At 40.6% G+C, this 12,350-nt stretch overlaps 2 protein-coding genes across 2 annotated transcripts in view; one reads left to right on the forward strand and one right to left on the reverse strand.

The window, feature by feature from the left end:
* The window catches only part of LOC133453091 (angiopoietin-related protein 1-like), a 22,176-nt gene extending 20,126 nt beyond the window's left edge, over positions 1–2,050 (reverse strand). Inside the window, exon 1 of the mRNA XM_061732956.1 lies at positions 1,842–2,050. The gene's annotated coding sequence lies outside the window, so the exon portion shown is untranslated. The remainder of the gene's footprint in view (positions 1–1,841) is intronic.
* Positions 2,051–8,336: 6,286 nt separating this feature from the next.
* LOC133453085 (protein zyg-11 homolog) overlaps positions 8,337–12,350 on the forward strand; it is a 30,758-nt gene continuing 26,744 nt past the window's right edge. Inside the window, exon 1 of the mRNA XM_061732947.1 lies at positions 8,337–8,538. Within this exon, the coding sequence (XP_061588931.1) occupies positions 8,536–8,538 (3 nt within the window). The 5' untranslated portion in view covers positions 8,337–8,535. The remainder of the gene's footprint in view (positions 8,539–12,350) is intronic.

Consider the following 12,350-nt stretch of genomic DNA (forward strand, 5'->3'; position numbering starts at 1 on the left):
TTGACTGGTCTCTGGAAGGGAAGTATTGACGGGGAGCCAAGCTGGAGCTGATCTTGGCCGTCCAGCCAAATCCATCCAGAAGGCAGTGCGGCGGACATGACCAAGGAGGCTGGGTGAGCTCCACAGAACACGTCTGACAGGCACTCAGTGTCACCCGCTTCCCAGTTTTGGCTCTTTGAAACACATCCACTGAGGGTTTTTACCAAAAATATGAAAGAAGTAGAAATAAATAAGGCTGTAAATCATTTCTGTGGTCTCATCTTGACGTTCAGTGGCACCGAATCCTCCTGGTAATGGAGCATGTCCCAAACTCAGACTACTGCAGTTGCACAATATCATAGCTGCTCTCATTTGTCACAGAAGGAAATAAAAAAAACGTGCTCTCATTAGGTCATTGTTTTGGTGTTTCACAAAGTTCATTCAATCATCTACTGGTAGGAAACACCTGAGTCTCCAACTTGTTCATCGAGCCATTTCTGTTGTGAAACCTGCAGTGTAGTGTTCCCGTGAGGACTGAGAGCGATGCCATGGTCTGATTATGAATCATAAACGACATAAAGGCAAAGAAAGGGGAACTTGAAGGAAAACGGGCCATGTATCAGCCCTCGGTAACACCTTGGCGCCGTCAGTCAGTTATTAATTGTCATAAAGTTCTGTTTCCTGTCTTGCCCTAATCACAAATGATCCCCCTTCGGCAGCTCGGTCCCAGCAACTGGCACGACTGCGTGACTCCAGCCCTGCAATATGAATGTGGACGTCCCGGGCTTTGACAGGAGTGACAGTGTTTACATAGAGGCTCCTCAGCCAGGGCTGTAAATCTCATCTCCGCGGTTATTACCAGCAGGTTTCCTTCTGACGTTCACACCGTCCTGTGCTTCATCAAGTCAGCCTCATAGCGGCCAACTCTCAATGACTTTTTAAATGGTTATTTTCTCCTCTCTTTTCCCAGCGCAGAGCCAGACGTAACCAGCTGCCGTTTCCTCATTATTAATTCAGTCCTCGCAAGTCAGATTTGTTATGTCTGGTTTCCTAGACGGCTAAGAGCCTTTCAGTCAACGCCGGTACTCTCCTTGATTAAAGAGTTCCTTTTTATTAACACCCTCACAAATGCAATCACTGAACAGACTGCACACAAGTCCCTACATTTCTTTACAGCTATTCAAAATGCATAAAGGATGCAGTGCAAGTTAGAGGTCCCCTTTTTTCCCCCAGTCAAACCTTGTTGGGGATTTTGCCCAGGGCCTGTATTGTTTTTAGTAGCTGTGCCAATTATCCCACAATTTACTCAGTTGCTGTCAAAGACTGTCTGTCTGGAGGAGAGGCAACATGATGCACAAGCTTTATACTGGGTGGATGTGATCATGGCGTTTGCACAACACAGATATTATGAAAAGCAACACACAGATCCATGGTTGCCTTGTGGACGTTTTCCACAAAAAAACCCAGAAAATCTGCTGTCAAGAGTGATGAATGACGTGTGTTTGAAATGTGTTATTTCAGTTGATTTAGTCTGTTATTGTCTCTATATACAGAAGTGTTTTAAATATTTTTCCATGACATAAAGTTATCACATCTTTCACTGAAGTAAAAGTACTGACATCACACTGTTAAAGTGCACTGCTACAAATGAAAGGCTTAAGAATGTTATTTAAGTAAAAGCACATAATCATTTGAGCAAACCTCTTCATTTGTAAAGCAATTAGTTCCTACACTTGTCAGACAAATGTGATGAACCAGAGAAGCATTAAGCTCTGAAATGTAGTAGAAGTTGCATAAAAAAAAGCTCAACTTGGCCTCTATTAGTTACTGTCACTGTCTTAAAAACATAAGCAAAGTCTTACTTGTGCTGGTGAGATTACCCGGTGGGCCCAGCGCCGTCTCAGTGGTGCGTCCGCTGCAGATTTGTGCCCTCCATTCTCTTGTCCTCTCTCTCAGTCCTGCTCTGTCTGAAGGCCTGCGCTCTGAGTTATGGCACCAGCAACTGCAGTCCACTGGTGGAGAACAGTGGAGGGTGGTCCATGCACGGAAAGAGGGAGGTTGATGGTGTGATTTTCCCTCCAGCTTGAACAGGCGCAAGGCTTGGCCCTGCCTCCCTCCCCTGATGTCACAGGACGGGATGATAGACGTTTTAGCTGCAAATGGAAAGTGATGGATCCAGTTGGCCGGGAATCAAAGTGCAGTAAAGACCCCCGGCTCTCCCAGTCCGTCTTTCTGTCATCTTTTTTTAATTCTTGTTTACACTGTTAGCTCGTCTTCCAATCATGTAACATTTCTTCTCAGGCTCCTGGAGATTAATGGAGTATTTCTCAAAGTTTACTTTCTTTACTCCTCCTCAAAAATCTGTTTCTTATCAGCTTTAATCTAATAATTGGATAATTTTGGTTATGCAGTAGCCTTCGCGAAATAATAGGGCGTCTGCTTTGTATAAGAGCGCTTCTCCTTTGTTTACTCCGTATAAGGGATGTGTGGCGTGTCTCAAAGCGGTCCGAGAGCTGTTGGCAGCTGTGTTTATTTGGTTATGAGGACAACATGCTCCGGGATTTGCTGACAGAAAAGAACAACGCTCTTCTGCGAGGAGGAAGCGCAGGCTTTTGGAGCCGGGGGTGGAACTTGCCATGAGGGGAGACATACTTCGGCATGTGGGAGGAAAGTTCAGCTTATGAACTGTAAGACAGGACATTCATTATGTTAGAAAAAGGAATCTGTTCACTTTTCCTTCTGGGTACTTTATGTAGGAACAAGTGCCAACATTTCAACTTCCGGGTTTGACGCTAACCCAGAAGTAAGAAGAGTAGCAGTTCCTCGTCTGACCCTGGGGGCTAAAGCTCCAAACCGAGTCGATCTTGGTTTACCCTGCAGCATCCATAAACATGTTTTTGTACCACATCAGGTCAAACTACGGATTTATGCAAATTTGGGGTGGCCTGGGCAGTCGATGGCTAGATATCGTCACTTTTACTGCTTAGCACTTAGCTAGGCTCCCTGTAAAATAAATGACACCTCATCGGCAGGGCCGGCCAACCCGATTAGTAAAACGATTTTTTAACTATTTGACTCAAACCTGAATTGAATTAGATGCATATTTTTGAATGCCATAAACACATGGAAAACAAATTATTATGCAGCAATTCACTAATACAAAATAACAAAATGAACTGAATAAAATAAGTATCTTTATTAAACAGAAACCTGTCCTGCTTAACTTAAAATTGTAAAAATGAATATAAAACAATAGAAAGAAAGCAGAACATCCATTTTGTAATAGTGCACATTTTTAGCGCAAAAGTGCAAACAGAAAGTCTGTAGAAAACTTGTAAACTGTGCCTCTAAGGCCATGACTGTAGCTACAGTTGGAGTAAAACAGAAAACAATAACTTATGAACTCAACAGCTCAATGCCATTTTCCATTGGCATTTTATTACTATTTTTTGACTCTCACAGTAAAACAGGACAAAGTGCGTCCCTTTTCAGCTCAATACGGGACGCTACTTTAGTTTATGAATACGGGACGATTATGTTTTTCAAGGGACGGTTGGCAACCCTACACTTAGCACTGTAATGCTAAGTGCTGCTTCTGGGCTGTGAATGAAGATCTAACAGATTATAATCATTTTCATAATTTTTGTAATTTTGTTGAGTTGTTACTTTTACAGACTGCACCGCCGTGACTGAGTGTGTGTTGGCCTAGAAGAGTCCAAGGACAAAGCTTAGCTCAGAGAGGCTACTTGTGCTAGCCGAGAGTCAGCTCAACGCAGCAGTCGTTTCTGATTTCACCCATTTGAGATGCGACGTTTGCTGGCAGCTCCTCCAGTGTGGATCCACCGAAGGAGCTGGGAGCCACATGAGATCGATTCAGGACCTTTCCAAGTGGAAGTCCACTGGGACCCACAGTCACGTTTGAAGTTTGAGGCCCCGTTTCCACATAGCAAAAACGGTGGTGTTTTCATGCGTTTTGGCCGTTCGTTTACACCAAAACGAAGCTCAAAGTCTCCAAAAACTGTGATATCTGAAAACTCCGGCCAAAGTGGAGATTTGTGAAAACTCCTTCTTCACGTTTGCTTGTAAACGGAGAGAAACGGACATTTAGGCTTCAGAACATCACATTATGCCACAGAAACGTCACCACACTGCAAAAACTCAAAATCTTAACAAGAATATTTGTCTTATTTCTAGTTAAAATGTTTCATTTTTACTCAAAAAAAATCTCATTACACTTAAAACAACACTCATCACTGGAAAAAAGTGAAAATTTACTTGAAACAGGTGAAAATTGTCAAATAACAAGTTATTTATCTGGTGATGACTCTTGTTTTAAGTGTAATGAGATTTTTGGACTAAAAATGAGACATTTTAACTAGAAATAAGACAAATATTCCTGGTAAGATTTTGAGTTTTTGCAGTGCAGCGTCATGTGTGCGACCTGTGTTTACAATTTGTTTGGCCACCGTCAATATTTTCTTGTATTTTACTTGTTTTATATTCTAAAGTCACACTTAAAAGTAACTCCACTTCTCTGTCACTCCAAACAAAAGACTCTTGTTCATCTTGGAAGTAACATAGACATATATAGGCTACGTAGACGCCGCATCGAGCGCTGAGCCGTACGTCAACGTCGCCGCCATATTGGATGTGGCAAGACTGCGCTGTAAACTAATACAAGTAAATGGACTTTTTTTCATAAAGCGCCTATCTACAAAGAAATTTACGTTTTACGTCTCATTTATTCATTGACACACGCACTAATATACTTGGGAAACAGTTAGGCACCAAATATAATATATTTCATTTTCTCAGATGGCAAAAATAAGAACTTTATTGATCCCACATAGGAGTAATTCAGAAAATTAAATATATTATATTTGGTACCTAACTGTTTCCCAAGTATATTAGTGCATGTGTGAATGAATAAATGAGACCTAAAACATACATTTCTTTGTAGAAAGGCGCTTTATGAAAATAAGTCAATTTACTTGTATTAGTTTACGGCGCAGTCTTGCCACATCCAATATGGCGGCATCGTTGACGTATCGCAGCAGCGGGAAAGAACACTCGATGCGACGTCTACGTATATATGACTATGGGAAGTAACTGGAAGTTACTCCTGTCATTTGTTGATGTTTTTTTCCTGGATTCTGATTGGCTAGCATGACTTTATCTTCTCGTTACACTACCCCCTGTAGGTTTGGCTGCTCATAGCACCTTAACAGCGTATTTATGCGAGTTCGTGTAAATGATGGTATTTTTCAAAACATAGATGGGGAAATATCCGTTTTTGTAAATACCCAGCTATGAGTAAACGTGGCCTAAGCATGATTTATGGTTCCGCGTTAAACCAACACAGAGCCTACGCCGTTGCCGTGACGCCGTCGTTAACCCTTCGGACTTCTCCGTCACTCCATTTCGTCGCGGTGCAGTACCCCCCCAGGAGCATTAGTTGATACTTTGTTTAGCTTCTGGTTTTTCCGGTCTCAGTGAATCAAAGAGATAAGGACAACTATTGTGCAAAAAACCAAAACAACCAAAACAAAAAAAAATCACACACACACGAAGAAAAGAGCACTGAAAGTTCACGTCTGCTTCACGAACCGGAACCGGAAATGCGTTGCTACCAAGCAAACCAATCACAGCCCTCTCGGTCTGCGTTGGGTCTGCGTCTCCTCGACGCGTAGTTATATTTTTTGGGAGGTGCACGGCAGTGACGTCGTAGCTACGGAGAGACTCCCGCGTAGCCGCGTACCCTACGGCGTAGGTTTAACGCAGAACTATAATTCAGGCTTAACCCCCAAGCAGCAGGCCGGGGGGACGGGGGTCCCAGTGGAGCTCTCCTCGTCTTCATTTCAACTCTGGCTCATTTTTGGATGTTTTTGGGGGGTTGTAAATAAAGTGTCAATAATAAGTAAAAGTAAATAAATAAAGTGGGCGTGTTCCAGCCAGCTCCCTGTTGGTTTCTCCCATGTTCAACATGGCACCACACACTATGAGGAAAAAGCTTCAAAACCGTTCTTCAGAAATGATTGGTGGTGTCACCGACGTCTCCCCGGCTCTTCTACTACGGTCGATGTGAACGATGGATGCATGTATGAGGAAATATGTTTGCACGTATGAAGTTGTCCTTTACGAGTGAGCAGTTTAGTTTAAATGGTCCTCTAATAAAAGAACCTGGGGAAAAAGGTGACTTTAACTGAACTCACTGTATTTTTATCATTTCTCAAATTTATGACTTTCATATTCACTCCAATGGCCTGAGATGACTAAATGTTGACATCTGACTTTGATTGTCCGCTGATGTTATTTTAGCTAAATAAACATCTGTCTCCACCCCATGTAGCTGAGGTGTCACAACTTTACTGTACATTACTCACTTCCAAGATACCGTAAATTCAGCATGATCTGAAGTTGGGTTACAGACAAACTCTGGGAAGTTGGATAATTCTACTCTGACCTGGATCATGACAAATCTGAACGACTCACTGACTTGCCCTCAAACGTAGATAAAGAACATGTACCGTATATTACAGTATATCACTTTTACACATCACGTCAGCAAGTCATTTAAATCTATATCTTTCTGTGAGCCCCTCCTTGTGGCTAAACCACTTTATTACCCAGCTTCACCTTTACAAGATGCAAACATAGCCTACCACAAAATCTCACAGCACATAAATACCCGTGAAAAGGGGCCATAGATAGATAGTTGAAGTGGCTGTCTGTCACAGTGGCTCCATAAAATATAGATTTCTTTTTAGATTTTCTACCCAGTTTTTTTCCAGTCATATATACAGTATATATATATATATATATATATATATATATATATATATATATATATATATATATATATATATATATATATATATATATATATATATATATATATATATATATATATATATATATATATATATATATATTGCCTCTTTGCTCTAGATTTTTCTTTTTTTCTTTTTTTTTTTGGTTGCTGTTCTGCTTCATGGATTTTTGTTCTTTATAACATGTATTGTTATGAGTTTCCATGACAATGAAAAGTGGTTTACCGGTATGAACTTCTCAAAAACAAAACACCTAATTGTACAAAACGGCCATTGTAACCCAAAATAGGTACAAGCTGAAGAAAAGAGGTAAAAGATGGAGAGGAAGAAGGAAATGGAGAGTAACAAATAAGAGGTTTAAATCATTTTGATCATCATGTGTAGTGTGAGGTCCTTGGGGAGTAAAACTGATGAATCTGAAAAGCAGCCAGGCTAAAAGTCCTTGTTTCAGACTCCAGTGCCTTTCAACATGACCCTTAAATGACATCAGCAGGCTTCAGACTTTACAGCAGAAGTAGAAGTGTTGCAGTTTTATTGTCAACATCTGGTATAACACTGGACTTGTGAATGAGCATCTTGTTATACGAGATATTGCCTGATGCAGGTTTCATGGGGTCCTCCGGGAGGTAATGTGTGTTAACCTCCAGATGTGCATTAACATATCTACATAGTCGTTGCTGGGCAAAAAAACACATTGCCCCAGTGGTTTCATGGTTTCATTTCAATTTTATTATCATAATAGAAGGGTACAGAAACTTGATGAGAAAGTGTATAATATACTTTATGCTAGTTTTTTTTTTCTACAACAACATGATTGTTCCTGGATAGTAACTAAATATTATCAAATAAATGAAATGAATTTTTCTTTTTTAATTTATTATTGAAATATACAAAACAACAGGTATACAGTAAAACACAGCACATTGTTGACAGTACATAAAGTATATCAATTACATCAGAGGTAGTTATATATATATTAAATAAAAGTAAGTCATGACAAGAGATTGTTTAAGAGAAAATAAAAATAAATAACTAAATAATACATAAATCGAGAGTACAAAAAATAAATAAATAAATCAAACAAACAGGGGTTTCAGGAAAAAAACTTTTCATAATGGCTGAATAAGGTATTACTTTTTTGTTATTTAACAAAATCAGAGATTTAAGCAAAGATTTAGGCTCCGAGAAAAGGAGCAATGTTAGGCAGTGATTTTGCAATTTTTTGTTTGTGAATAAAAAATTTTGCATGTAGAATAACAAAGTTTATCAGGTATTCAAGAGCATAATCTTCTGAGTTAACATAATAGCAAATAACATCTTTAAGGATAAGAGAGTATGTAGATTTAGCAGGATAAAAAAAAATAAGATTCAACATCAGTCCAAAACTTTTAAGAGATATCACAATAAAAAAAAACAGATGTGAAATTGTTTCAGTAAAATTAAATTAAATTCAACGACCTCTGAGCGTCGGCGATGACGTCACACAGGCTGACCAATAGCAAGCGAGGAAGAGACGCGACACCGAGATCAACAGACACTGATCAAAACACTGGGGACGTTTCTTCCTTTTTCCTTCATTTAAAAAACAAACAAATATATATAAATATATATATATAGCAACTTCACCTGAAAGTTTAAGAATAAAGATGTATTTTAGTTGTAAAAGTTACTGAACGAGCCGTCACTGTTGCTGCTCATTTACCTGCCGACCTTCCACTTGTCCAGCATGGTGAGTTGGACCGTAACAAATGTTGTAATTCCAGCGTTTGTCTCCCTGACAAAATCCTAGTTAGACTCCACATAGGACACGTTTGCTTTCGTGCACTTTGCCCTACAGACATGGGCGGATTAGGTGATTTAAACTGGCTTTACTTGTGTTGCGCCTCATTACCTGCTGTGGGATAAAATTAGACTAGAGATCCAGTGTCAGTGGATCCATGTGGAACAAGAAGCATGAAAACACTGGCAGGCCTTTATATGCTCACCAATATACAGGACTGTCTCAGAAAATTAGAATATTGTGATTTTCTGTAATGCAATTACAAAAACAAAAATGTCATACATTCTGGATTCATTACAAATCAACTGAAATATTGCAAGCCTTTTATTATTTTAATATTGCTGATCATGGTTTACAGCTTAAGAAAACTCAAATATCCTATCTCAAAAAATTAGAATATTCTGGGAATTTTACTCTCAAACTGTAAACCATAATCATATTAAAATAATAAAAGGCTTGCAATATTTCAGTTGATTTGTAATGAATCCAGAATGTATGACATTTTTGTTTTTTTAATTGCATTACAGAAAACAAAGAACTTTATCACAATATTCAAATTTTCTGAGACAGTCCTGTATACTGATCAGGTGGCACAGCTTTAGTTTCTCTAATTGGGATAATGTGTTTTATTAAGGCAAGGACAGACAAGTTTATTTGTATAGTGTGGCAGGATGAAGCACAACGGAATAACAACTGTCAACACAACTGACAGAGAATATGTGTAACCTAGCAACCATAAATCTCTCCGTGACCACGCCCCCTTCCCTACAATCAAAAAGGTAATTCAAAGTGCTTTACATCAACATTAAAAGCGGCGAGGCACAATTAAACAGTAAATAACAAATACAATTAAGTAAAATGATAAGAAAAGAGGTAAAATAATAAAAAGCACAAGTTGTTAAAAATAAGGGCAGTAGAGTCCAGCAGGTAAGTATTTAATTAAACAGTAATGTTTTTATCCTGATTTAAAGGATCTACAGTTGGAGCAGACCTCAGGTCTACAGGAAGTTTGTTCCACCGGTGAGGAGCAGAATAACTGAACGCTGCCTCACCTTGCTTGGTTCTGGTTCTGGAACCACAACAAACCAGATCCAGATGAAGCTCAGGGGTCTGGGAGCTTCATAGGAACTAACAGATCCAGATTGTATTTTGGTCCAAGACCATTCAGGTCTTTGTAGACCAGCAGTAAGATTTTAAACTCTATCCTTTGACTCACTGGAAGCCAGTGTAGTGATTTCATGACCGGTGTAATGTGGTCCAGTTTCCTGGTGTAATATGGTCCAGTTTCCTGGTGCAATATGGTCCAGTTTCCTGGTGTAATATGGTCCAGTTTCCTGGTGTAGTATGGTCCAGTTTCCTGGTGTAATATGGTCCAGTTTCCTGGTGTAATATGGTCCAGTTTCCTGGTGTAATATGGTCCAGTTTCCTGGTGTAATGTGGTCCAGTTTCCTGGTGTAATATGGTCCAGTTTCCTGGTGTAATGTGGTCCAGTTTCCTGGTGTAATATGGTCCAGTTTCCTGGTGTAATGTGGTCCAGTTTCCTGGTGTAATATGGTCCAGTTTCCTGGTGTAATGTGGTCCAGTTTCCTGGTGTAATATGGTCCAGTTTCCTGGTGCAATATGGTCCAGTTTCCTGGTGTAATATGGTCCAGTTTCCTGGTGTAATGTGGTCCAGTTTCCTGGTGTAATATGGTCCAGTTTCCTGGTGTAATATGGTCCAGTTTCCTGGTGTAATATGGTCCAGTTTCCTGGTGTAATGTGGTCCAGTTTCCTGGTGTAATATGGTCCAGTTTCCTGGTGTAATGTGGTCCAGTTTCCTGGTGTAATATGGTCCAGTTTCCTGGTGTCATGTGGTCCAGTTTCCTGGTTTAATATGGTCCAGTTTCCTGGTGTAATATGGTCCAGTTTCCTGGTTTAATATGGTCCAGTTTCCTGGTGTAATATGGTCCAGTTTCCTGGTGTAATATGGTCCAGTTTCCTGGTGTAATGTGGTCCAGTTTCCTGGTGTAATATGGTCCAGTTTCCTGGTGTAATGTGGTCCAGTTTCCTGGTGTAATATGGTCCAGTTTCCTGGTGTAATGTGGTCCAGTTTCCTGGTGTAATGTGGTCCAGTTTCCTGGTGTAATATGGTCCAGTTTCCTGGTGTAATATGGTCCAGTTTCCTGGTGTAATATGGTCCAGTTTCCTGGTGTAATGTGGTCCAGTTTCCTGGTGTAATGTGGTCCAGTTTCCTGGTGTAATGTGGTCCAGTTTCCTGGTGTAATGTGGTCCAGTTTCCTGGTGTAATGTGGTCCAGTTTCCTGGTGTAATATGGTCCAGTTTCCTGGTGTAATGTGATCCAGTTTCCTGGTGTAATATGGTCCAGTTTCCTGGTGTAATATGGTCCAGTTTCCTGGTGTAATATGGTCCAGTTTCCTGGTGTAATATGGTCCAGTTTCCTGGTGTAATATGGTCCAGTTTCCTGGTGCAATATGGTCCAGTTTCCTGGTGTAATGTGGTCCAGTTTCCTGGTGTAATATGGTCCAGTTTCCTGGTGTAATGTGGTCCAGTTTCCTGGTGTAATATGGTCCAGTTTCCTGGTGTAATGTGGTCCAGTTTCCTGGTGTAATGTGGTCCAGTTTCCTGGTGTAATGTGGTCCAGTTTCCTGGTGTAATATGGTCCAGTTTCCTGGTGTAATATGGTCCAGTTTCCTGGTGTAATATGGTCCAGTTTCCTGGTGTAATATGGTCCAGTTTCCTGGTGTAATGTGGTCCAGTTTCCTGGTGTAATGTGGTCCAGTTTCCTGGTGTAATATGGTCCAGTTTCCTGGTGTAATGTGGTCCAGTTTCCTGGTGTAATATGGTCCAGTTTCCTGGTGTAATATGGTCCAGTTTCCTGGTGTAATGTGGTCCAGTTTCCTGGTGTAATGTGGTCCAGTTTCCTGGTGTAATATGGTCCAGTTTCCTGGTGTAATATGGTCCAGTTTCCTGGTGTAATGTGGTCCAGTTTCCTGGTGTAATGTGGTCCAGTTTCCTGGTGTAATGTGGTCCAGTTTCCTGGTGTAATGTGGTCCAGTTTCCTGGTGTAATATGGTCCAGTTTCCTGGTGTAATATGGTCCAGTTTCCTGGTGTACTATGGTCCAGTTTCCTGGTGTAATATGGTCCAGTTTCCTGGTGTAATATGGTCCAGTTTCCTGGTGTAATATGGTCCAGTTTCCTGGTGTAATATGGTCCAGTTTCCTGGTGTAATGTGGTCCAGTTTCCTGGTGTAATGTGGTCCAGTTTCCTGGTGTAATATGGTCCAGTTTCCTGGTGTAATGTGATCCAGTTTCCTGGTGTAATATGGTCCAGTTTCCTGGTGTAATATGGTCCAGTTTCCTGGTGTAATATGGTCCAGTTTCCTGGTGTAATATGGTCCAGTTTCCTGGTGCAATATGGTCCAGTTTCCTGGTGTAATGTGGTCCAGTTTCCTGGTGTAATATGGTCCAGTTTCCTGGTGTAATATGGTCCAGTTTCCTGGTGTAATGTGGTCCAGTTTCCTGGTGTAATATGGTCCAGTTTCCTGGTGTAATATGGTCCAGTTTCCTGGTGTAATATGGTCCAGTTTCCTGGTGTAATATGGTCCAGTTTCCTGGTGTAATGTGGTCCAGTTTCCTGGTGTAATATGGTCCAGTTTCCTGGTGTAATATGGTCCAGTTTCCTGGTGTAATATGGTCCAGTTTCCTGGTGTAATATGGTCCAGTTTCCTGGTGTAATATGGTCCAGTTTCCTGGTGTAATAT

The sequence above is a fragment of the Cololabis saira genome, chromosome 10 (genome assembly GCF_033807715.1).
Source record: "Cololabis saira isolate AMF1-May2022 chromosome 10, fColSai1.1, whole genome shotgun sequence".
Classification (NCBI taxonomy): domain Eukaryota; kingdom Metazoa; phylum Chordata; class Actinopteri; order Beloniformes; family Belonidae; genus Cololabis; species Cololabis saira.